At 39.2% G+C, this 27,183-nt stretch overlaps 1 protein-coding gene across 4 annotated transcripts in view; it reads left to right on the forward strand.

The window, feature by feature from the left end:
• Positions 1–27,183, forward strand: part of FHOD3 (formin homology 2 domain containing 3) — a 376,449-nt gene that overhangs the window by 14,273 nt on the left and 334,993 nt on the right. For all 4 annotated transcript variants that reach the window (XM_059470757.1, XM_059470747.1, XM_059470732.1 and 1 more), the window contains exon 2: positions 25,144–25,250. In XM_059470757.1, the coding sequence (XP_059326740.1) occupies positions 25,144–25,250 (107 nt within the window). The remainder of the gene's footprint in view (positions 1–25,143; positions 25,251–27,183) is intronic.

The raw sequence follows: 27,183 nt of genomic DNA on the forward strand, positions 1-27,183 counted from the left end.
AGGAGAAAAAAGGTTTGTACATAATCTATTGTTTTATGATTTGGAGGCAGGGGAATTATTTTTTTGTCTTTAAATTCTTCAAACTTTCTAAAGTGAAAATGAGCTTAAGTAGTATGTCTATATCCAGGGAAAAAATATGAAGTCTATCCAGCTTCCCTAACTAACTGTTATACTTCAGCCAGCCCCTGAGAAAACTTTTACAACTCATTTCACTTGTGAGTTGGTACCCAGTTGTTTTATTTGTCCAGAGGAAAAATTATGTTTACATCATGGTCTCATCAGTGTCAGAGCAGCAGGTGTCTCAAGTTGCTGTGAGGAAAACTGGCTTTACTGTATATTGGGTGAAACATGTGTAGGCCATGGTTTTAATATGCTAGTCCAATGTACTAAAAATGCCCAGTTAGTGCAATAAAACTGTATCTAGATGGATTGTTTTGTCTCAAGTGTAAACCTCATGTGTTTAAAAGTAGTTAGTTGAATGCTTGTTGGAAAAAGTTTTTGGGATGAAAAGTTTAATGGAATTTGTCAGGATAGTCATGTCAGTACCTGCTTAAGCAGTTGATTTTTGAACAGGACTCAACATTCAGTTTCCTTTGCCCGAAGGAATCTGTATCCATTTCTCATCTCTAAGGAGACGGCTGTCGCTGTTAAATGTGGACCATTCCACATTTGTATTAAAAATAGAAATCCAGCATACAAGACAGTGGTGATGTTTGACAATATGACCCATGCTGCAATCTACAGTCACTCTAGTTTTGGCATGTTGAATCCTATCATTCACACAGGAAGGGTGTTAATGAGACTTCCCTTAGGGATGTACTTGTTTTAATGGCCTAAGAGTCTTCTAACTGTCATGTTTCCTGTGAGAATGTTACTGATATTTGAAATTATTATAATGAGTAAGAACTCTGTTTAAAAAGTAGTATATATTTTTGCTATTCAGTTCAAGTAATTTAAACTGAAGAAGGTAAAGAAAGAACGTATAAATAGCAACCTAATAAAAATATAATATTAAAAAAGAACTTGATTTGATAACAAGATTTTTTGAGCTACCTTCAGTTTTGGGAGACACATAGAAAATGAATGATGGGAAGATACTTGTTCGCAAAATACTTGCTGTTGAAGGAACACACCATGTTGGCATATGTGGTGAAAGATTCTCCAGATGTGTAAGGTGCTCTCTGCACAAATGTGTTTTAATTAATTTTAATCTTATTTAACAGATTGTAGCAGGACAGTTGTCAAAGGTGGGGATATTTTCTTCATGCTCTTGATGACACAGTGCTGGCTAGAAGTTTGACTCTGGATCTTACCATAAGTACTTTTGGTATTTTACTGTGTGTGTCTCTGTAGCACAGTGGTCAATGACTGGTACTTGAAAGCCATTTTCCTACTTGCTTAGCTATCTCCATTGAGATTTTCTAGATATGGGTCAGAGGAGATATTTTTCTTTTAAGTTTGAATCATCTTGAGTTGGATGTGGTAGAATAGTGAGCCATGAGCATGGCCTTAATATGCAGCTCAGATGGATTCTCAAATGTTATTTTTCCAAGAGCTCTTTTTAGTGAAATAATGGCTTAAACAGTAAGTTTCTGTGCACTATCCTTGTGTAAATTACAGTAATTGTTTTACTATCCAAACTCGAGGTACTTTGTTCAAATATATTGTAGATGTCATTTGACTACTGAATGAACATTTAGTGCTGGTATGCATTCTTTATTCTGCCTTTTTTTTGGTTAATTATGTACTTTTGTTGTCTGTTACCCGTTTGTTAGTGTTTTTCATTATGCTGTCAAATTATTCAGTATTCATAATATAAGAATAAGCTGCTTCTGGTTTGTATTTGTCTATTGAGCCTGATTGTTCTTCTGCTTCTTCTTCTTCCTGGAAAAAGTAAATACCCTTATTTGGTATTACAATTATTGTTTTGTCACAAGCCATCTTTTAGGCTTATAATAACAGTCTATAAAAACTGCTATAGGCTTTACATGAAATCTGTTGTGTTTTTTATATTTTTTGCATTTTACAAACAAATGAATTGCTACCAAAGAATACAGAAGTATTCTTTGGGAAGCTGGACATGTTTAAGGGTAACTCAGCAGAGTGGTTTGTCAATCAAAAACCCTCCCAGCAGAAAATCAACCATAGCTAGTAATGATCTTGGATTCCTTTCTCTTCACATCCTGTTGAGATTTCAGCAACTGCTGTGTGTAATCAGGCCAAAGCACGGTCAGCTTGTCATCATGACACCGTTGTTTAGCAATCAGAGCCGATCTTTCTGGAGTAGAAATTACTGAATTACTTGATTACACTCTTTGAAAGATGATCATAGTGTACCTGAAAGGTCTATGACCTGGGAAAAGAATCTCTTGAATGTTTTATGTGAAATATACCAATGTTCTCAAATTGACTTGTGTCACCTGAAGCTAAATTCGAACCAAGGCTGTAGCGGAAAGGAAGCATGGGTTAGCCTTTGGCATGGGTTAGCATTGGCATGTTATGCATTTATATACTGAGGTTCTCTTATATGCATTTCTGCAATGGGATCATCTGTACTGTGGAAGCCTTGTTGTTGTTTTATGGAATCAGTTTTCTGCTTTGGTGTCTCACAAAACTGTGTGACTTAAGAGCTGTTTCTGTCACCTGTGCTTGAATTGTGGCCTTTGCTTAGCAGGGAGCCCTACTACCTCCACAGCTCACAGGGCCATTAAGGCATACAAGTATGTAGAAGTTACTGCATATGCCCAACAGATTAAATTTTTAATCCACTGTTTGTCAAAGCTAATGAGGGGAGCCTAATGTTGGGATTGAGATATCCAAAATAAACTTAAATTGCAAAGTTTTACTTGCAGGATTTCTGTCCATCATGTATTTGCAGAATTCTTGGTTTTTGTTTTCAATGATGGACTTTGAGTTGTGGTTCCCCTCCAGCATATGGACAAAGTTACCACTTACGTAATAATTGCAAAGTATAGTAGAAATTGACTGCAGATCTATACCCTACGCTGTTTACAACCCCCCATCTTGATTATTTAATAAGTGGTTTCTAAAGGAGGACTATTTATTTACTAGTAATCAATATTTTCATATGGTTCTGGAAGGACAGTCAGGACAAATGAATTGTGTTTATTAACTTTTCTGTTCGTTCATAAGGCTTGCAGTTACTCATCCAGTCACTCATCAGTGTAATTTCTTGTTATAAATGTAGGGCAATTTCATATCATAAACACTGTGTCCAACTGGAAAAGAAGAGGGAAAAAGGGAAATCTCACAGATTTAATTCTTTTACCAGAAGTGTTTTGTGCCCCAATTAATCAAGATTTAAAATTTTTTGCTAGTACAGCGCAAGATACAACTTTGTACATTTGGTCTTATAAAAAATACAAATCAGTTAAATATGATCTTCTCTCTGTGTGTTCAGAAAAATCAGGTAATAGAGACTAGAAAAGACTGCCTTCTAAGCAAATACTCTGAGCAAATCCTTGTAAACTGTATTGCCAGAGCTTTCTGCTTTGCTCTGAGACTCAGGAGGTATCGAAGCTGATTCCGTGGAGATTTATGGAAGAACTGCACTTATGGTGTGAATGAGAAGTTGCTGTATAACCATAAGTGTGATAGAGACCCCACTCCTGTCCCTCTGAGGAGAACACTTTTTTGTTTGCTCCTGAAAAATCAGGATCTTCATTCTTCATACCCGGTATTTCTCAACTCAATATATTTTTGTGGCTAAGAAATCTGAGTGCAAAATCTGTCTCTTCCTACAGGTGGCCATGTAGAGTTCCAGTATCTTCTCTGGAATTGTGCCTGTATATCTATGAGGAGTAGGAGGTGCTGCTGCCAGAAAAATCCAACAAGAGTACATTAAATAAACCTGCAAACCTGGTCTTGTATAGTGCTTCCCAAAAAGACAGCTGACATATTTCCTGTTTAAAAAAAAGCATGCAGTATTCATTTTTCTTCCCAGCATTGCTTGTTTAGAATTCTTGTGCCACTGTCTCAGGAAAAAAAGACAAAGCTGCCAAGAGAAGTAGGGTTCTTTTCTTAGATGGTGAGCCTTTCCTCGGGTCTGAAATTGAAGTAGGAACTCTGAGGCCTGAATGTCAGAGCACTCTGTGACAGATCATGTTAACATGACAAAAAATTTGAGAGGGAAGATGTCTGATAACTGGGGTGCAGAGACAATGTTAGCAAGGGTGGGGAGAAAAAGCAGCAGTTGCTGCCTGCAAAACATCCAAAAGTTACCTATCAATGAGGAAAAGCAGAGAGATAGGAATTTTGGCTACTGAAATAATTTTGGCTACATGATCATCAAGGGTTCTGCATCTTACTACTACCTAAAAGATGGGTCTACACATCATTAAAGCTACAAGACTGTCCAAGGTTTACGAAAAGGAAAACCAGCCCTCATTTCAACCTACTTCATGTAATTATAAATAGAGATGATATATTTTTTAAATTAGATTGTTTCTGTCAAATTTTGCTTGCCATAGTGTGCCAAACAAGGATACAGATATGCAAAACACTACTAAGAGGAAGGTACTAGGAAGATTTAGTTGCTGCTCACTCTTTCAAGTAATCCCAAATCCATCTGGTACAATCTGCACCTATAGCCTATGGATACATTTATAATAATCTTATAAGCAACTTTTTGGAAAGAACATATTCATGCCTGTCATGAAAAAAAATAAGTTTTGACTTTTAGATATCTGAGACATCTGGAAGGGCCATGAATTTCCTGGTGGAAAACCTTCTCAGTGAAACATCTGGGGCTTATTTCTCTGTCTAAAACCAAATAACCTGAAAACTGTTTGAAGCATGTATTTAAACATAATAACTACCAGGATGTTTGCTCTACCAGTGAAGAGCAATGAAATGCTTCAGAAAAAAAGCACTCAAAAAGCCCAACCTGAAATGCCTCCACTGCAGAAATTGAAGTATCATTTTCAAAATAAAGAAAGAGTAGGAAGGTCTTGTGCTCACAGTTGCTTTTTTCACTGAGCTGACATTTAGTGAAAATGTTTTCTGATTTTTTTGGTTGGGTTTTTTGAAGACTTTTTTTTTTTATGTTTTTTTGGGTCTTTTTTTTCATGGAGGGAAAACCTGTATTTCTAATTTCTTACTTTGAACCTTCTTCTTGCATGACAAAAAGGTTCATTCTTTTCCTGTTTTAGGATGATTGTGTTATCTATTTTTTTCCTGGCCAAACTGAGCAACCATAGCTGTTGTTTTCTTTTTAACTGGGCTTCACAATGGCTTTTGGATCATCAAAAACTTCATGCTACTTAGGTTGTCAGCATTTTCCCAATCTGTGGATCTTTGTTGGATTGTGCTTTGTTTGGGTCTTTTTCCTTTGGACCATTGCCAGGATGGGCTTGAATGTTGCCTCTTGCCTTTTTTTTTTTTTTTTTTCTTTTTCAGTTTAGTTTTTGCTCTGGAAGTGAAAAGTCATCTAGAGGTACTGCAGGCAGGAGAAGAGTGAGTATCCATGGCCACAGGAATGCTCCTGGGTGCCCAGGGTTTCCATGGCTGTGTACCAACCAACTACAACAGCAAAGCAACTGTGGAGAATTTCAAAACTATCTCCCCTTTCACAGACTGCCTTTTGAATGCACCCCCAGTATTCAGTCCTTGTTTTGCCCCTTATAAATAGAGAAGGACTAGTGCTTCAAGAGGGGACTGTGTGTGCACTGATAAAATAATGGGTAAACTGTGTGGGTGGTCTAGTCCAGAGAGTGATGGTGAATGGAGTTACAAACCAGTTGGCAGCCAGTTACAAGTGGAGTTCCCCACAGCTCATTATTTGGGCCAGTCCTGCTTAACATCTTTATTGATGATAAATGGTCATCGATAAAAAAATGATAATAAATATGTGGTCACGTGTACCCTAGGTAAGTTAAAGACAACACCAAGTTGGGCAGGATTGTTGATCTGCTGGAGGCTAAGAAGGCTCTGTAGAGGGATCTGGACTGGCTGAATCGAGGGGCCAAGGCTATCTGCGTGAGGTTCAACAAGGACAAGTGTCAGGTCCTGCCCTTGAGTCATCACAACCCCAGGCAGCACTGGAGGCTGGGACAGAGTGGCTGGAAAACTGAAAAAGGACCTATGGGTGCTGGTTGACAGCAGCTGGACATGAGTCAGCGTGTGCCCAGACGGCCAAGAAGGCCAATGGCATCTGGCCTGTATCAGTAACAGTGTGATCAGCAGGACCAGGGCAGTGATTGTCCCCCTGCACTAGGCTCTGGTGAAGCCACACTGACCTTTCGTGTCCAATTCTGGGCCCCTCACTGCAAGAAAGACATTGAGGTGCTGGAGCATGTCCAGAGAAGGGTAGTGGAGCTGGCGAAGGGTCTAGAGCACAAGCCTCATGAGGAGCAGCTGAGGGAGCTGGGGCTGTTTAGCCTGGGGAGAAGGAGGCTTAGGGGACCTAATCACTCTACAGCTCCCTGAAAGGAGGCTGTAGTGAGGTGGGAATCAGTCTCTTCTCCCAGCTAACTGGAGAAGAGGATATTGGCCACAAGTTGCATTAGGGAGGTTTAGATTGGATATTAGAAAAAACTTCTTTATGGAAAGGGTGGTCAGATACTGGAACAGGGTGCCCAGGGAAGTGGTAGAGTCATGGTTCCTGGAGGTATTTGAAAGATCTGTAAATGTGGCATTTGGGGACATGGTTTAGGGGTTCACTTGGCAGCGCTACAGTTAATGGTTAGCTTGATTATCATAAGGTCTTTTCCAACCTAAATGATTTTATGATTCTATGAAAGCCAAACAAAAGGAATAGGCCTTCTTGCTTATTGAAAGAACCAGTTTCTTATTTCACTTACAAGCTCTTGGAGAGGATGACATCATCCCTGCAGAGCTGATAAAGTTACACTGGTGTATACATTGTGAGTGTAGAATGGCACCAAAGGCTCTGATGCTTTGCAAACTGCAGTTGTTTATATGTTAATTAAAAAAATTATATAGGGGTTATGCCTCTGTCCTTTCACTGTGTAGTCTAAGAGGGCAGCTTAGCCAAGCCATGCTTCTCTTCCCACTGTAAAAATTGCTTTCAAATTAATTGGCAAACAAAAGCACCATGAATAAAACAGAGCTATGTGCTTCATATTTCAGAGTTTTTGATTGTAGCTAGCTCCCACTAGAGAGTGTGAGCTATGTGAGACATTTGCCTGTTGTGAATGAAACTGGAAGGATGAATAGCAACAGCTCCAAGGTAAAGTTCTGTTGTGTTATTGTGGTATAATAGTGGTTAAGCTCACTCTGAAAGTAAATTAGTTCTTGTTGTAATTTATAGTAAAATCAATTCTGAAGAGAGAGACTAATAGCTATTGTTTGGGGTTTTTTTTCCCTGAATGTGTTGTTTACTTGTTTGGGGGTTTATCATTGTGCTGCTGTTTATTTTTTAAGTCAGTGAAAGGTATGGTGACTATCGAAGGAATATATGAAATGAGAAACAGGTATGTCTTTCTACTAGTTGCTCAAAATGAGTACTTTTTTATCAGAGGGGAGAGTTTGCGCTTTTATTGAGCCAGATCCTTTTGTAATGAGGTTCAAGCAGCTTTATGGAGGGGAAACCTATTTTATTCATTGTTACTAGTTAATATGATGCTTTTTTTAGTGTAAGGTAGTGTAGAATTAATTCTCGTGTCAGAAGAAAGCCTATACTTTTGTTTTGAGAGTTTTGGGTCTCAAAACAAGTACCAAAAGGCCATGTTTGGAAAGAGGGGATAAGCTTGAGATGAATGCCTTGATCTAAGGCTTGGGAGAACATTTGCTCTTTCTGGATGTGCCAGAAGCTTGCTGTGTGACTGTGGGTTAACCATCTTAGGGTTGCCTCTGCTGTGGGAAGTGTGATTCTTCCCACTGTTTTAAATTTGCTCCTAGCTTTGTTCCAAACTTCAAGCATTGGGCATGTTTCTCCATGTGAAAACATTAAAAGTCTTTTCAACTTTTAGTATTAAAGGTGTCTACATGCAGCTGAATTCCCTTCATAAACCACATACACATTCCCATTTAACTCAAAATCATAAATCAGGGTATTTAGTGTGCTTATTGAGGATTTTTTTTTTTTTTTTTTTTTTAAGAGAAGTCCTGCCCCACAAAGTTGGGAAGTCCCTAGTTTTGAAAGGTGCAAGTATGGTGTTCCTGCACCTTCTGGAAAATATTAGACCAGATAATCCATACAGCCTCAGGGCATATTCTGTATGTAATGGGGTATTCCAAGTTACTTTGTTACAGGCAGCAGCAAGGAACATCTGAGCTCTCAACTGCATGGGTATGAAAGCTTATCTGTGGTACAAAATATTACATCAATTAATTCGATAATGGAGAACTGCGTGTGGTCTTGCCCAGCTCATATGAGCGCACCCCGAAGGACCAGATCTGCACAATAGCCCTGGACGTCTGTGAAATAATTTTGACAGTTTAATATTCAAAGTAGCATCTCCCCCTTCCTTGCTTGTTCTCAGCTCTCTAAAGGAGAGTTCTCACATGGTGCATGGGTTTGGTTGCAAATCTCCATCAGACACTTCCAAACAGCTGGTCCAGGGCTATTTTGACAGCTTGATGCCCAAATGCATTGCAAGGAAACCCAACCATTTGTTGTGAGGGAGATTGTCAAAATGATCTGTGTTACAAGTTGTGAGTGCTGGCCAGGAGCTGGAGTACACAGGAGACTGTTTGCTCCAAAGCTGACAAAGTTCCAGCTTGCCTGACGATGATACATAGTTACATAAAGCTGCCATGTACAAATGTAGGTCTTGTAGGTGTCTGGGACCATTTCCAGTATCTTTTTTGCAGGCAAATACACTCAAATCAATTAAGATAGATTTCTGTAAGTCCAGACAAGTACTGCAGAAAGTCATGTGCAGTCTTAGTGGGTTTGACCCATTTCTCTTATCAGAACTGCTCTTCATGCTTTAATTCAGTCATTCAGATTTGGTTGTTTGGTTGGTTTTTTTTATGTTGGCAGCAAGCACTGAAAACAAGGGCCCCAAGTGGGTTGGTTTATAGGAACTTTTTTGCTTATAGCGAAATACAGGTACTTAGTTGTTCTTTTGTGCATTAAAAGAAAGTGATAACTGATGTCATTGATCTATAGTAGCTAATGCCAGATGTTTTAGAGGGATTACTGAGATGATGCAGGCATGTTCCACAGCAGAGTAGGAGATCACAGCATATAGGGGGATTTCCTGAGATGGGGAAATCCCAGGGAAGTGCCAAGACCTGCCAGGAGCTGGCCGCTTGCATGAGACATGGTGGTATGGGTCCTATGACTAGAATGGATGGATGCCGGCTCCTTATGAGGGACAGGGAGAGGAGACACAGGGATGGTCAGTGACCATCTGGAGCGCATGGAGCTCTGGCTAGGGGTGAGTGAGGACACAACACAGAGTTCATGGATCAAGATTAAAGGGAGGACATTCTAGTGGGGGTCTGGTACAGGCTGCCTAAGTGGGAAGACCAAGCAGGTGAGGCCCTCTGTAGACAGACAGGAGAATCTTCATGTTCACAATCTCTGGTCCTCAAAGCGGAATTTGACCATCCCATTATCTGTTGGAAGGACAACACTGTGGGCAGAAGCACTCTAGAAGGTTCCTGGAATATGTTGATGATAATTCTTTCTCCAAGTGATGGAGGAGCCATTGAGGAGGAATGCTATGATGAACTTTATTCTCACCAGCAAGGAGGGGCTGGTGGGGAATGTGAAGCTCAAGGGCAGCCTCAGCTGCAGTGGCCAGGAACTGGTGGAGTTCAAGATCCTTGGGGCAGACAGGGGGATGCACATCAAGCTCTCTGCCCTGGTCTTCAGGGCAGAAGAGCAGTCTTGTCTCTTCAAGGAGCTGCTTAGTAGACTACCATGGAATGAAACCTTGGAGAATTGAGGAGCCCAGAGAAGCTGGTTAATATTGAAGGTTCACCTTCTTCAAGCTCAGGAGTGATGCATCCCCAAAAAAAGGACGTCAGGCAAAACCACCAGGAGGTCTTCATGGATGAACAAGAAGCATCTGGACAAATTCAAACTCAAAAAAGAAGCCTACAGAAGGTGTAAGCAAGGACAGGTAGACTGGAAGGAATACAAGAAAATCATCCAAGCAGCCAAGTGGGAATTGGGTTAGGAATACTTAAGCCCTGACAGAATTAAATCTGACTGGGAATGTCAAGGACAGCAGAAGCTTCAGCAGGCATGTCAGTGATGAAAGAAAGATTAGGGAAATGTTGGCCTTCTATGGAAGGAACCAGGAGACCTGGAGATCCAAAATATGGAAAAGACTGAGGTACTCAATGACTTTTTTACCTAGGCCTTAAATGACAAATGCTCCAGCCCTGCCACTCAGGGTGCAGAAGGCAAAGGCAGGTACTGTGAGATTGAAGAGCTGCCTAATGTAGGAGATCAGGCTTGAGACCATATAAATAACCAGAAAGTGCACAAATCCATGGAACCTGATGAGATATATTCATGAGTCCTGGTGGAACTGGCAATGATGTTGCTAAACCACTATCCATTGTATCTGAGAAGCTGTGGCATTCTGGGGAAGGTAGACTGTTTGAAAAAGGGGAAACATAACCCAGGGAACTACATAGCAGTTGGTGCCCAGCAAGGTCATGGAGCACATGAAATTATGTGGAGGCACATGGAAAATCATGAGGGCATTGGTGATAGCCAACGTGGCTTCATTAAGGACAAATTTGGTAGCCTTCTGTGATGATGTTCTGGTGTTGGTGGGTTGTTGCAGACATCTTTTCATTAAAATCCTTTCTTAGGATTTTTTCCTGCTGAAGCTGAGAAGTTTCAGCAACAAATGTAAATAATGGTTATCTGCTGCTGTGGAATGTAACAGGTGGATCCGTGATTGGTCTTCTGTGGATGTTTGGATTTACTGACCACTCATGGCAGAGCTGGGTCTTGCTTTCTACTGGGACACAGACCTTTGTTATTCATTCTATTCTATCCTTAGCTTAGCTAACCTTCTGAGAACTTTTCCTTCTATTCCTTTTAGTATAGTTATAATGTAGTATATATATATCATAAAATAATAAATCAAGCCTTCTGAACATGGAATCAACATTCTCGCCTCTCTCTCAGCCTGAAAACCCTTGTGACCGCTGTCACAGTGGGTGAGGGAAGAGCAGCTGCCATCATCTACCCATAATTGTGCAAAGCATTCAACAAAGTCACATACAAAGTCCTATTCTCTGAACTGGAGAAACATGGATTTGATGGACATCCCACTTAGTGGATGAGAAATTGTCAGGGTTGCAGTCAGTGTGTCAGTGCTGAAATGGAGACCAGTGGTGAGTGGTGTTCCTTAGATGTCGGTAATGGGACCAGCGCGTTCAACATCTTTGTTGGTGGCATGGGCAGTGGGATCGAGTGCACCCTCAGCAAGTTTGCTGATGACACCCAGCTGTGTCATGTGGAGGGAAGGGATGCCATCCAGAGAGACCCTGCTCCCGTGAGACCTCACTTGGAGTATTGCGTTCAGCTCTGGCCCCATCAGCATGAGAAAGACATGGATGTGTTGGAGAGAATCCAGAGGAGGGCCACAAAGATGCTTAGAGGGCTGGAACATCTTTCCTTTATAGACAGGCTATGAGAGTCAGGGTTGTTCAGGCTGGGGAAGAGAGGCCTGCAGGGAGTTCATACAGCAGCTTCCAGTATTTATATGGGGTGTAGGATACCTGGACAGGGACTTTCTACGAGGTCCTGCAGTGATAGGACAAGGCAGAATGGCTTTAAATTGAAAGAGAGTAAGTTTAGATTGAATATTAGGAAGAAATTGTTTACAGTGAAAGTGGTGAGGCAGTGGGATTGGTTGCCCGGAGAAGTTGTGGATATGCCATCCCTGGAAGTGTTTAAGGCCAGGTTGGATGGGGATTTGGGCAGCCTTGTGCAGTGGAATGTGTCCCTGCCCATGGCAGGGAGGTGGAACTACATGATGCTTAAGGTCCTTTTCAATGCAAACTATCCTATGAGTCTATAACCTATACTGAGTGCCACTCTAATGAACCAATTTAAATAATAGATGTTGGATGGCTGATGTCTTGAAACATAGGGGTTTTATTTGCTCTTAAGTACAAAAATTAATCTTCCTATTCCTAAAAGTAGGAATCTAGTTAAACTAGATTTGATATCTAAGCTTTGCTCTAATTATGAGCTTTATTGGCCCATTATGTAATGTTTTGAATGTTCACTTTTAAACAGTTTTGCATTTCCATCAGGCTAAAAGCATAATTAGCTTTCTTTTTGTTGGTGTTCTTGAGTACCATGATCCTCAATTGCTATTTCCCCAAGCTATCCCCAAGCTATAGTCTTTTTTTTCCTCTTAGGGCATCAGCTAGTCCTCCATGGTGTCTTTTAGAGTCTCCATGGTGTCCATTGTGAAGGAAAATAGATCAGGAATTTGTTATTGAAGCCATTTTTTTCTACTTATTTTCCCGATGAATCAGGAAAATAAGTAGAAAAAAGCAGGGTGACGAGAGTGTAAGCAAAGAATGAGTATTGTTGAGATATGGCTGGTAGTGTTGCATTCATTCTTTCCCCACAAACCTATTATTTTACTTGTAACTGCATTGAACAGTGTGTTTTTTTTGTTTTAGTGTTATTCAGATGTTACCCTAATGAATTCAGAGGGGTTTTTTTGTTTGCCTGTTCTAGTCCAGACGACTGTTTTAAAGCTGAGGGTTGAAACTTCTTGGCAGCTAATCAAACAAGGAAGAAATGACTGATTAAAAAAAAAAATGAAGCACAAATGCCAAAAAAATCCTGCTTAAGGGTAGAAAATGTGACTTGAGATCCTTTGTGCTTTTCTAAAATCTTGAAGCTAAGAAGAGAGTCTGCAGGATACTTGTATTTTCCCTATTTTTCAGTGTTCTTATATTGAGTTTCATTCTCATAAACTTTAATCGTGTTCTTTTAATGACATCCCAATTGATGCTTGGTTTAGAAACCGCAAAGCTTTTAAGAGGCAGTCTAAGTATTAGGAAGAGTTGATGACTGTACTCATTGTAATATTGTTAGTAGAGCAGATCTTTCATTTAAACCTCCAGGGTTCAGGCTATGTCTGAAAAATGATTCTGTTGACAAATGTATGATGTTCTCTTTGATAGTGTTGACATACTTTATTTTGTTTTGTATTTCATGCAAACCCTTTTTGTGAACATGTTTAGTGTATTTTCTTCTATCTAAACTTATAGGTTTGCACTAGTTTTTTAGTTTTGTTGTTATTGTCGTTGGGTTTTTTTAGCTTTCAGACACCTGATCAGAAGATTCTGAGTCGGAGTTTGATTATAACAAGACACTTTATTCTGGGCTTCTTATATCTTTTACTGGCTCAGTCTCTGACTCTCATGAACTCCCCATCTCTTTTGGCCCTCAAAGATTTGTGATTTTACTAGAACTACTGTTGTTCCAGAACTGTTCCCTACTTCTCTTTCTCTGAAGCTGTCTTCTTTCCCCCAGGACCTTCATGCTCTAGGTTTTCAAATGGCCTGGTATTTTGCCCCTACCTTTCTCATTTTTTCTTAGTTTTGATTTTTCATGGAGAAGTGCTCATGGATGCAAATAACTTCTTCTATTTAATACTGATTTTAAGTACGTCTTATTGCAGGACTGACATTTCAGCTGCACCATTTTTAAAAGAGTGGTGATGTGGGTCATATAGATGGAAATGCCATCTACACAGTGTTATTGCTTGTCATCTTTTTTTTTTTTTTTTTTTTGTGGTATATTGTCTAATAGGTGTTCAGCCAGTTATGGCAATGAAACCACCGCAGCCAAAGATGGGTAATTGCTTACTGTGTGCATTCCTGTATATCTGTAAATTGTGTGGGTGGTTCTGAAGTAGCAGTATTTTAGTTTTGTGATAGAATAGTGAGCTACCTGTGGTGTCCCAAATGCAGTTAGAATAGCAATAGTATAATCCTTGTGTGCAAGATGGAGGATATCAATAGAAAGCTTTTACTCAAGGTTATGTGTTAAAAATAAGAGGCTGCAATTTATACATTCATTTTCCTACATGACTACAAAAATCCTTTTTCAAATATGAAATACTTCAGTTTTCAGTTTAATAAGAGATGCACAAAAGACAGGTGGAATTATCATGAAGTAGCTATCATTTTGCCTTCCTGGACTACTACTTCCCTTTAAAATAATGATTTCTGAGATTTTAACTCAGTGCTTTTTCTACACACAGATAGACACACTCTGAACAAAAGATTCCTCAGATGAAAAACTTCATTGAACTTAATGCTGTCTCTCCTCCTCTTCTTCTCACTTTTCTTGACCTATCTCCTTCTTTGAGATTATTTCCATTTCCTTGGATACCTTCACAGTAATTCCAGCCAAATGTTAATGGGAGCTTGTCAGCTGTAGGGATCCCCTATGTATCAGCCAAAAAGCTGTATATATTTTCAAATAAAGAATCTTGGTTTTATGGCATCTCTTCTTTCTGTTCAGCTGAAGATGTCCTTAATCATGAAGGTGAGGAGAGCCAGCTCTTTGTCTTGGTTAGGAAAAGCTGAACACAGATGAGGAAAGTGATTTGAAAAACTAGATGCCAAAAAGTTTGAATAGATGTAGAGGTTAAGTTATTATCATGCTATAGGTTTGTTATGTTTACTGTGAGAAAAATGTGGGTTTTTTTTGAGTTAGAGATGTAGCTTTTTAGTCTAAATTTGACTTTGCTGAGTTATGTTGCCTGTTTGGTTTGTGTGTCATCTCAAATTTAAGTAAATTAAAATGGTAGAATTAGGTGTGTTAGTTCCCCATCCCATATGCTATTGTCAGGGGTTTTTTTTATGCAGAAATGCAATTATTTTAAATTTTTTCAGTTAATTTTTTTAGTTAATTGCAAACACTGCACTAAACACTAAATGAATTTAGCTGTCTTGTTCCATGACTATTGATGTTTTGAGCAATCGTACGCTTTCTAACAATGCCTATGTGGCTGCTGTTGGAAGCTGCGGTGTCACACTTGGATGCAGATGCTGTAATAAATTCTAAATTACTCTCTGGAGAGCACTGTGTTAAATGGAACTGCAAAGCAAAAGGTCTGAGAGTCAGTGACAAAGCTGCCCAAGAATAGCAACAGGTAGGCATCCACTCATTACATGTTCGCTGTGGTCTTGTCTGTACTTGAGACCTCTGAAATAGCAGTTTCAGAATTTTGAACTCTGAACTTCCTTTTGTTATTCTTAAGTCAAACCCATAATATTAACATAACAGCTTTCTGTGTTTGTTTTCAATGTCTTTGTTATTTCAGCAGAATATTTTTATTGGCAGTGTATTTTTCCAGTGGCTCTTGAGGATCTAATGTGGCATTTATGTTTCACTTCATGCCCTGTATTACCTGACCCCAGGAGTATTTTGTGGCGTCTACCAGACCAGAGATAAAAGCTGCTGTTCCAGACTAGGAGTGCAGGCCATGTTCAAAATACCACCACTTCCATATCAGAGTAGCAGTTCCTTTTAAAATGATTGTGCTCCTGTGTCCCTACGCCCAGTTGTGCAAACCTTTGGATTATCCTTTGTGTGGAGGCATGGCTTGGTCAATGTGACTGCACATAAGCTCTGCAAAGTGAGCACAGTTTATGAAGTATTTTGACAATGGCAATTACTGTGCTAAAAATAAATCACATGAGCATTAGCATTAATAACTACTTCTACAAGATATGCTAATCACTCCTAAAGGGCTGAAAAAATTGGGATACTGTTGTACATGCTGGATTACTTCTTATAATGTAAAGTTCAAGATCTAGGAAGTTATGAGGGGTCTTTCCATCAACCTCTAAATGAGTATGGAAGAGTGAGTTTGGTAGAGTTCAGCAACCACTGACTTGTGAGCATGGATGACTGAATGTGGCTCAGTTGCCATCTCTAAAAATGACCTTCTGTATAGCCCCTGTGCCTGACCTTTTAAAACGCTGACCTCACAGATGTATTGGTTTAGTTGGAATTTTAAAGGATAGATTTTTGTGTTGTTTTTAGAAGATACTTTGAGTTACAAAATTAGCTTTAAAAGGAGAAAGGTATGGGGGAAGGAGTACAACTTAGTTTCAAGTAATTGCAGTGGAGCTGCTTGGCACACAGGCTTTTAGATCAAGATAGTGATGGTGTGTGGGGTTGCTGTCATAGTTGAAAATGAGAGTAGTTTTTAGTGTCCACTGTTAATTTTGGGCAGCAACATGTGGCTTACTTACAGATTATTTGCTTTCCTTTTATCTCATGAATGTCAGGCTTTTTACTAAAGAAAGGTTGTGTAGTCCTGGCCTAGGTACTTTGTTCTTTCTGCATCATATTACCTAAAGTGATGATGACATGACACAGACCAGGTAGCACCTACTCACATGAGAAGGGGCACACAAGAGAGCAGTTGGTTGTAACTGAAGTCAGATAAATAGTTTTTGCATTTGCTGTGATCTGTGGGATGCAATTAGACTATTACTATTTTTTCTTAGTCTGTGACAACAAACAGTGACAGCAGCCATATTATGTTTTAAAGTGCCACCAAAGGACCACTGTGTGCAGGTACAGAAAACCTGAATCTGCCTATCTGCAATAAAATTTGAAAAACATTAAAATAAGGCACATTCTGAAAACAGCATGGTCATTCTCATGTGAAGCTTGGTCTTGGATGACATAGTATTAAATATTCATTTCTGCCAATCAATTTGTACTACTTTGCTTAGAAATATAGAATACCTTTGTGGTGGTGAGTAGGACGAGCTGTTTTTTCTGCTTTTTCCTGAGGAGTAATTGGTTTTATTAAAGAAGAGGAGAGGATATGGGAATGCAAAGGGAAAATAGACTTGATGGCCCTGGTAACAGGATTCCCATTGTGTTGGAAACAGCTGAACCAGAAGGAAGAGTGTTTAAGAACTGCATAGCTTGAGCGTGTGAATGTGTCAGACTCGTGATGTGTAAAGCTAAACAAGGCTTTGGATTTAAAAAGGGAAAATTGAGTGTAAAGAAACTTTGATTTTCATCAATCCTACTCTGCAGAACATGCTGTAGGTGAATAAGGAGCGCACCACCACTAATAAGAACAATTGTAACCCAATCATGTTTAAATGAAAGATGAGCTAAGACATTTGAGTAAGATAAGGATTTTCAGAGGCTGTGCCAAAGGCTAGAATTAAAGAAGGATTTTTATTTCCGCAGTTTGATACTGGATTACTCTAATCTCTCCCTCTCTCATTCCCTTTCTCTGTAAATTTTGGAAACAACCAAATGAACAAAGTAATCTGTCCAGTGGGTCTAGCTCGAATTACTGGAAATCTGGTGAGAGCTGGCTGTGATTCCAGTGAGCGACTGCAAATTTTAGTGGTTTTGGTGATTTGTACTAACACCAGTAAAAAAGAGTACCCTCTTCTCATCTCATACTGTAGGGTCCTTTGTCCTATGAATGGAATCCTTGATTACTATTTGAATCCTTGATAAATGTTTGAGGTGTGCCTACTTTTATTTAAATAGAAGGTAATATGAAGAGAATACTTGGTGTATCTTGGCACACACACTGGCTGCCAACTTGGTAACACTTTGTTCGCATTTATCATAGATCTGTTGGGGTTAGAATGGATCTTAAAGATCATTTAGTTCCAACCCCTTGCCATAGGCAGCAATGTCACCCACTAGATTAGGTTGCTTAAGGCCATCCAATCTGGCCTTGACTATTTTGATTGATGGCACATCTACACTTCTCTGGGAAACTTGTTAGAGTGCCTTACTATTCTGAGTAAAGAATTTCTTTCTAATATATAATTTAAATCTTTCCTCATGTTTAGAGTTGTTCTCCCTTGTCCTTTTACTATCTACTCATAAAAAAAGCTGCTCTCCCTTTTATTTACAAGCACTTTTTGAGTACTGGGAGGCCCTGGAGCCTCCTCTTCTCCAGGCTGAACAAGTCCAGCTGTCACAGCCTTTCTTCACAGGAGAGGTGTTCCAGCCCTCTGACCATCTTCATGGCCTTACTCTGGAACCCTCTGATACGTCCACATCTTTGGCTGAGTACCACAGAACTGGATGCTGTACTTCAGCTGGGGTCTCAGGCAGAGGTGGACAATCAGCTCAATCTACTGATCATGCCATTTAGAGATTTGTTCAAAAGATGTTCTTCTGAATAGATTCTCAGGGCAGGGAGTTGGAGGTGAGAAAAGAGCATTTTTCATGATTGTTTGTTGAAAAAGTACAACTCTGATGTCTTTGAATAAACAGGGAAGAGGAGAATGGCTTGTGGGTCTGCTGTGCCTTTTTGATATGGAAGTAGGGTGCATCTGCCATTTCCCTGCCTTAACCTCTGCCAGCCAACTGCTGCCATGGGACAAAGACATTAAAACCAAGGAACATCCACTTGGATGTATACTGGTGCCTATCAAAGCCTTCTGAAGGAAAACAGATTTGTGTGAGTTTGCGTGAGGAGGAGCATGCAGCAGTCCTCAGTCTGTGCAATGGCTCTGTTCTTCTCACACCCCTTGGGCTTGGTTTCTTGGTATTTCTCTTGGATTGTAAGAAGCTGAAGGCAGTAGATGAAAACAATGACTGAATGCACATTTATATTTTTAAAATTTACTTTAATTTCTGTTACCTAACTAGTTTCTGAAAGTGGCAGTAGTCATTTTTCAGCACCAGGTAACTGGCTCACTCAACATCTTTTCTTGCTGCTCTTATTTTTTCCCCTGCTATTCTTTGCTCCTTTTGGTGATGTACTTCAAGTATGAAATAAAAAAAAAAAAAAAAAAAAAAAGAAAGAGCTTTCCTGTTGCACAGCAATAAGGACTTCCTTATGTTCCTTATGAAGAAAAATTACTCTTTCTGTGGGTCAGTGCTGGAAATAAGAAAAAAATAATCATCACTGGTATACTACTAGTGATCTATTCTGAGTCTTCTTAAACTTGGTATTCTTGTTATATGAACTATCTTTGCCCCACAGGATGAGGAACTAGCCACTACTAGCCAGATATGGTTACCTGAGACAGAAGATAACAAACTGAGCTTCTGCCCTATGTTCCTGACTTACTGGTAGCCTATAAGGAATGTGTGCAAGTGCATGAACCTGTATGTGTTCAATTTTGCAGATGGGTATTTTGCTGCTGAGGGCTCTCCATGTGCTGGTGAGGAGGGGGTGACCCTTGATTTAGAGCCAGGATCAAGCTCTGCAGCTCTGACCTTGTTATGCTTGTTCCTGGCAATAACTGAAGCCAGGATACCCCTATGCTTTTGTGTGGTACAGTTTTACTCCATAATGTGAGAAATGGCAAAATATGGAGGAGTAGGAAGCTCTGCTTTTGAATATTCTCATATTTTAACTTTTTAATCAAATGTTTATTTGCTTTTGCATAATGAATTGTGCTCAACTAAGTGAAACTTTAACCAGTGTAGGTATAAATATATAACAGTCTAAATATTGTTTGTAATCTTATGATCTTTTTATGTCCTTCCTCTTCAGCTGTTTTAGATGCGTCTGTCAAATTTAGGCAATTGTTACTTTTTTTTTTTAAACTGCAGGGAAAACTATCTAAATTATATGCATAATTTATATCCCTGTATATATATGGAACTGTTTGGATGGTGGTGTTTAGCTTTGTGTGCATGGTGCTTTCATGCTTTCCATTTGTTTTGGCTGCAGCATAGGTACTGTAGTGTGTAGGTGGCGTGGATCAGTTACCACTGTGTGGATACCAGATACAATCTGAAAAAGTTCAAACATCTCTCTGTTTTTCTTCTAGAACTTTTATTACAGAAAGAATGGTTTAATTTAGTTGCTCTACTTACATGTCAGGCTGTTGTACACAAGCATCTGGTTGTCTCACTGTTTCTACGTTTCTGGTCAGTTATGGAAAATCAGTGAGTAGCTAGTGAGGTCAGTGCTGCTTAAGAAGCCTTTTCCAGGTTCTCCTCTTGTTCAAATAGACAGCTATAAATCAGTGCATCAGCACCTAAGCAACTGCTACTTCTTGAAACTGATCTGGTCAGGACAGAGTACAGATCTTACCATTTAAGTATGAAACTGAAGATGATAATTAGCACAGTTACATTTTTAATGAGGATGATTGTGGAGGGGTAGAATGTAAGAAAATAGTGCAGAAGGCAGTCTCACACCTGAGGAGTTGCAGTTGTACTAATCACCAAAGATTAGGAACAGGCCTGCCCTTAACAGGCCACAGCTGTGTCCAATAAGGATGAGTGCTACAAAAGGTGGGTTAGCTGGGTGAGGGGAGAGTTGGAGTTTGTTGGTTGTGCTGTAAGGAGTTGTCAGTGAGAAATCATTGAGAAGGTATGGGAGCTTTGCAATATGATGACCACAGATGACCTGTGTACAGACAGTCTTAATTTCTTTGCTTCCTTTCTGTAAACCCAGTGCACAAGTCTGACTATCCACAGCTGGTGAGTCTGACTAAAACACTTATTTTGTTGACTCTTTTGTGTGTTTTTCTTTCTTCACTTGTGTGAATGAGGCTACTCCTAGGTAGTCCCACTCTTCGTAGAGATTTCCAAAATTTCCACAGGGATTCAAAAATGCAACATGGATGTTTTCCAAAGAAACTGTTCATTTGCAAAGATGAGAATGTAATTGAAATGAACACATTGGTTTTTTATGGCTTTTTGATAGCTTTTAATGCTTATACTAAAATCAAAAACCTTGAAATTTTGCAGAAGACTGATTATGGAGTAACCCTGTGTTTGACTCAGCAAAGTAGCATTATCTTTGTCCCATTTGATGGCGCTTATTTCTGTTGATGGTTCCACAATACCGGTAGTATTCTTTTAATGTGATTATAGGAAAGTTTGGAAAAGCCTACAGGATGAGTTCCATTTAAATGACTTGCATCAGCCTTTTGGATCTTCTTGGCAGTACAGTCAAGTGTCATGCAAAAAATGATAAACAATTTGAAGGGATGGGTTAGGGATTTTTAGAACAAATAGTTTTGTAAGATTTTGAAAATGTCTTGAAGAATCTCACCTTTTGGCAGTAGTATAAATGAATTACAATTTAATAACAGAATGCAGATCAGAATTTTGAGGCTAGTAAGGAATACTGAACAGTTAAAGAAAATTATGAATTAAAAAGATTAAATAAAATAAATTTCCAAGAGCTGAATAGAAGTCTCATTCATGATGATGTAAAGCAATTCAGTTAAATATTCTTTAAAATATTGTTTGTAGAAATTCTGCCTCTTGATTTTCCTAAGAGATGTTTTTTAATAAGGATTTCAATGGGAATTATGATCAAGCATGGAGAAGCATGTAATGAATGAGCTAGATGGGGCTATTTGTGACAGTCTCTAGAGACAGGAGAAGTGATGTATAGCAGATAAGCATGGGATTAAAGTTGAGCAGAGGGGAGGGACAAACATCCTGAATTGTTACTAATAAGCACTAATGAAAGAACATCAGGCATCCTTTGTGTTGAAAAATGCAGGCAATTTACTAATTAGAAATAATTCATAAAGTGGCTTCTCTTTTTGTGTTCTGCCTGTAATATATGTGCAAGTGAAGCTGGAGGCAGACTAGCAAAGTGATCCTATATAAGGAAGATTTTAAGAGTTTATTGCCGTAATACTTATCTGAACTTTTAAAGTGGTGTTTTGATCAATTCCATCTTTGTACTCATGAAAGAGAATTAAAAAAAAACCAACTTTTTGGCAAGACTCAGAATTAAGGGAAATAAAAGATATTGCCATTTCTCTCATTACCATAACTTCTGTTAACAAATACAGCATGCAATGTACAGTGCCTTAAAGCCCGAATGAATACCATGTTCAGCTAAAACTATGAAAATGAGATGAACATAGGTTCAATGTACTATTCTTACTTATTTTGTCCATGAAGTACTTCCTGTTCCCATAGTGCTTTTTGTACACTAAAGTCACAAGATATTAGTAAGGCACAACTTCTTTTCTCTAATTATGCAGTATAAATGGAAATTGTGGGCAAATCTCCTAATCTCCATAGAGACAGCACAACATTTATCTAATTAGAAGTTTGCCTTTTGGCATTACTTTGAATAAATTAGCATTTCATTACATACCCTGAACTACTTTGAAAAAGTTTCCCAGAGTAGTATTTAGTCTTTCTTTTCTGAAGAGTGTATTTTGAATTAGTGTAGGTTAATAATCTCCTTTGTAACTGGAAAGAGGCAGAGTAGTACTGCTATTGTATTTTTAATATCAGAGGGTTGCACTTGCAGGTTCTTTGTTTTCTTTAATCCCTGGGAATCAGAGTAAAATCTTATGTCACCTTATTTAATGGCTTACTCCTTTACCAGGGAAAAATCCAAAAAAGAAAGCAAAAAAAAAAAAAAATGGAACCAGTTTGAAATACAAATACCTCCTCTCGCTACCCTTTGTCCAGTGGTCGAACTTTTCTTTCAAATTGCAAAAGTCACACTCTATCACTAATTGTAAATGAGCTTTTCTGCAGTATTTCCAATGTAGCTAATCCAGAATACACTATTTGTCTTCCTTTCTTGTATATAAATCAGTGGCAGGAAACAGAGTGACTAAGTTTAGGTATTGACTGCCAGATAAGACAAGTGGCTGCTTATTAGGCTTTTTCTGAACAGGTACTGAGAATCAAAGCTTGGATGGGAAATTAAAAGAGATAATTCATCAAGGATAGACTTTATTTTCTTTCTAAGTATTAAAAAGAGCAGAAAGAAGATTCCACAGAAGTGGTAAAGGGTGGTAATTTCCTTGCCTTGAGTCACTGGCTGTTTCAGACCCTTGCTCACTCCTTCAGAGAGTCATTGGCTGACACCTGTGGCAGAAGATGGCCATGAAGTGTGCTGTTAAATATTTGACTATTCTCAAAGTGGCCTTTGCAGCAGGGATGTGTGGTTACACCACCATTGCCATGGTTGCCTCTTGGTAGACGGAGGCATGCAAAGAATCTGTCAGGTTGTTTTTGCAAAATCCAGAGGAAGGAAACCATCTTCATTTTGGGCTGTTTGATTGTCTTGGCTTGAAAGACGTGTCTGCTCGGGAAGGCAGGAGCGTCCCTTGGAATGGAGCATATGAACCCCCTCCCTCTGAATTATTATAGTTTTGGAAATTAAGGGGCTTTCGGGCAAAAAGGTGTGGGGATAGGAGTAACAGTTCTTCACTAGTGTGTATAATAAACAAGCAACATTAACAACAAACAGAACCAGAAAACCCAGTCCCAGCCTTGTGGCTGTGGCAGTTTCCCCTTTGGTGCAGTTACAGCTTTAAACAAGATTTGGATGGGTGAGGGGATAAAATCATGATCACTGAAGAGAGACCTGGAGGCAGCATGCCACTGTTTGACAGACAGTGTGCTAATGAGGTCCTTTGGTCTGCTGTCTTGTTAGTGGTAGGGGGTGGAGATCCATGCAGCAGCAGGGGTTACTCATGTGCTAGAAACTGCAGAAGCACTTGGGAATGCTCATGGAGGAATTGGAGCTTCTTCCCATGAATAGGCAGTGAGATTGATCACCCAAATGAAGTGCATCTACACATACACATGCAGCATGGGCAGCCAACGGGAGGAAGTGGAACCCATTGTGCAGCAGTAAAGCTATGACATAGGGGGTTGGAAGTAGGTGATTAAGGTTCCTTCCCACCCAAACCATTCTGATTCTGTTACAAGAGGAAATAGCCTCAAGTTCCACCTGCAGAGGTTTAAATTGGATATTTGAAAAAATTTCTTCACTGAAAGAGTGGCCAGGTGTTGGAGCAGGTTCTCCAGTAAAGTAGTGGAATTGCCATCCCTGCAGTGTTCAAAAGTCATGTGGATCTGACATGGAGGAACATGCTTTTGTGGTTAACATGTGCAGAGTTAACAGTGAGACTTGATGATCACAGAGGTCTTCTCTGGCCTTAATGATTCTCTGTGCCTTTTGGCTGTCAGACAGGATTTTGTATCTAGTAGCACAGCACATCTGTAGCTTATGATATTTGTGCTCTTGGAAGCAGTTACAAAAGGACCCCCAGTGCAGTGCTGCACATGATGGTCCCAGCAGCGTGTCCAACTGGACTCACTGATGACCATTTCTATGCTTCTGGGCTGGATTCTCTGAGCAGATGGTCACTTACCTCCCTAGTGGTGTACATTCTCTTGCCCCTTGGTAAATGTTGTCTTGTTCTCTGGGAAGGCTTTTTTCCTCATTATTTGTTATTTGACACTGAGTTATGTCATGGTGAGAGAGGAGCTCATGTTCCTTTCTAGTTCTTCTCCCAGCTTCTTTACTTTTCCCTCTCGATCATTAACTATTTTGTTTTCCTGGTCAATGAGTTGGCCAGAGTTGTGGAATGATTCATCCTAGGTCTTCTATTGTGATAGCACCCTGCAAATAAAACCCCAGAATTTTTTTTTTTCTAACTTTGGTCAAATCTGGCTCTTTTTAACAGCTGGAGCAATTAATGAAAAACTTGAAGATGAAGGAAAACAGAAAAGAAATAAAGATAGTTTATTAATCACTCCCTCCCAGCATCATTGTGGGTAGATTTCTGCTTTCAGGTCTAGTCCTAGATTACCTCAGTACCTTTGTAGGAAGCTGGCGCAGGTTTCCAGTCCCCCCCCCCTCCCACCCAGGGCCTAGGAATGTTGCTCCTGCACCTTCTGAGGCTGATTAGTGCCTGGCCGTAAAAGCAGAATTCCAGAAAAAATCTGTGATTTGCTTGACTGTACTCACCCTTTCTGTAGGACCCCAACTCTTGGCTGCCACATTTTACATTGTCTCTTGGCTATATCTATCCTCACAGAGGCCATTCAGTGTCTCAAAAAAAAAAAGCTCTTTCTTCCTTCTATCTTCATCCAGGGGCTCAGAACCTTTACTTAAAACTCTACTGTAAGAACAGAGAACAGTAATTTGTATCCTAAATACACATTGAAATTAACTTCTCTTTCTGTATTACATTTTAAAGGCTCTGTGCTAAAGCCCTCTAATCTTCTTCTGTATGTTCTAATAAATTTCACTGTGTTAGTTGTGTTGATATTGTGACCAAGCTTGGTCTAGGGAACATGGGTATGCAATTGAGTAAATTGCCAAAAAATTTTTCTTACCTGCTCCCAACATAGTTTGTTTTAGGGAGATCTTGTCTGGGGATGTGGAAAATGGGAAGGCAATGTTAGAGGTATTTTTGAGAAAAAGACTGCTCTAATGTGATGGTCTGATTTTTGTTCTACAGCTTGATGACTGCACCCTGCAATTGTCTCATAATGGTACCTATCTGGATCTAGAATCCACCCTAGCAGAGCAAAGAGATGAACTAGAAGGTTTCCAGGAGGATTCTGGGTAAGTAAAGGTTTACTAAATTTTTCTAAATAAGCATGTAGTTTACTTCATGCGTTCAGGTCCACATGGAAGCGAAAAGATAAAAATCTTTCCCTTGTATGCCCGTCTGTCTGTCCCTTTGTATGATTAAGAATTTTATGACTTCTCTCTCTACTTTCACTCTTACAGTTTCTCTGAAATATGACATGTAAAAAGTGTAAAGAAATCTATGAATATCTTGATTAGTCTAGTAAGATTTTATAGTTCTTTGAAAGTTGATAAATTAGGATGGTTTGTTTGGAGAACTCTGAGATCTTTCTTATGATATTAGTCATTTAGAGGATTATATTGGGGTGATGTTCCTGAAGTTATAAATTCAATTTACTTTGCCTTGGTAAGTTAAGTCCTCCGTTTGTATTTTTGAAGAAAAGACCTGTATTGGTTTCTTCTTTTACTCCTGGAATTGATGGAACCAGTCCAAGGGATGGGTGTGCATGGTTACTTTTTAAGATTCTCCTCTCTTGCTTCTTTCATATTTAGTTAGTACTGGCACACATGGATTGTTATGACACAGTTTCCCTAATCATCTCTTTGAGAACTGACAGTGAAAGCAGAAGTTAGCATCAGTGTGTGTTTGTGTAAATGCACATAGGAGATTTGCTTTTTTAAAGAATTTTCCTATTATGGATCTTTCAGATGATTGTCTTACTTAAGATGTACAATGAATAGAAAGTCTAGATCTGTTTTTGCATTTCTGGTTACTATTGGACTGGATAGTTGTGGTTATTTTATGGGTGTGTTTAACTGAATTTTGAATTGGTCAGAATTTGTTAACAGTAGGAGATACAACCCTTTTACTTATGCTTCTTCTCCAATTCTGGTAGCTGTCTTGCCTTTGAATATGCCTTATAAATCTAAACTGTGCCTCTGAAGATTATTTTATGTGGAGAAGAATTTTAAATAATATTTTCCAGATATTCCTTTGTGTGCATTTGTGTATGTCTTATTTGCCCCTACCAGTTTGGGGCATGTTTTATAACCATTATGAGATAAAAAACTGTTCTGTCAGAAATCAATTAAAAGAGAGTCTGTTGATAGACAGATTAGCCAATACAAGCTGAACTGAGCTTCCTTTCCTGTGCAATAGGAGTGTTGAGTGTAGAAATTGATATAGTCTTCAGTTTTGTGCATGGATGATAAAAATCACTGCAAAGAACACCAGATTCATATTTCCAACTAACTTTATAATGAGCTGAAAGCCATTAATTTAAAGGATTTTTTTTGGGGGTAGCAATACATTTTGTATTGGTCACATTTCTTCCCTTCCATTGGTGTCTCTGTGATAATTCTGATAATTTTAACTTCACTGCTTTTAACACCACAGTAGCAATTTGGCACTGCCTAGCAATCAGGCAAGTGAGAGACAATTTGGTGCTTTTCCTGCCAGACTTTGCTCTTGAAATGGCAAGCTATTGTCCACCTTGTTTTATTTATCTGCTTCTTTTGGGCATGTAAAATCAATGAGATGTTTTGTTCCAGAAACGATTATAATTTTCTCTGTGGAAGCTATCCTGGAGGAAAAAACCCAACAAAACAAAAAACATAGAACTGGTGCTTGAAGGTGAGGTTTCAAATGGATTTCTGCATTTCATTTTTGTCCATGTTTTGTGAAAAAAGAAGAGATAAACAAGACCCACCAGAGCTTTAGGAAGTATGTGGGATATGCTTCTCTGTAGGACTTAACATTGTTACTTCATGGTAAATGCAGATTATGTGATGTTATTCTTAAAACTGGAATATTCTAGATTTAGGGTAGCAAATGCGGTCAGTAATATCTTCTTTGTCCTGTGTTTCTAGCAAATTAAACTCCATTTTTGGGCCCTGCAGTTCTGCGAACAAAACACTGAGCTGGAGTGCTCCTGAGCTGGAGCTTCTGGCTGCAGACATTGGGAGC

This window comes from Ammospiza nelsoni, chromosome 1 (assembly GCF_027579445.1).
Source record: "Ammospiza nelsoni isolate bAmmNel1 chromosome 1, bAmmNel1.pri, whole genome shotgun sequence".
Classification (NCBI taxonomy): domain Eukaryota; kingdom Metazoa; phylum Chordata; class Aves; order Passeriformes; family Passerellidae; genus Ammospiza; species Ammospiza nelsoni.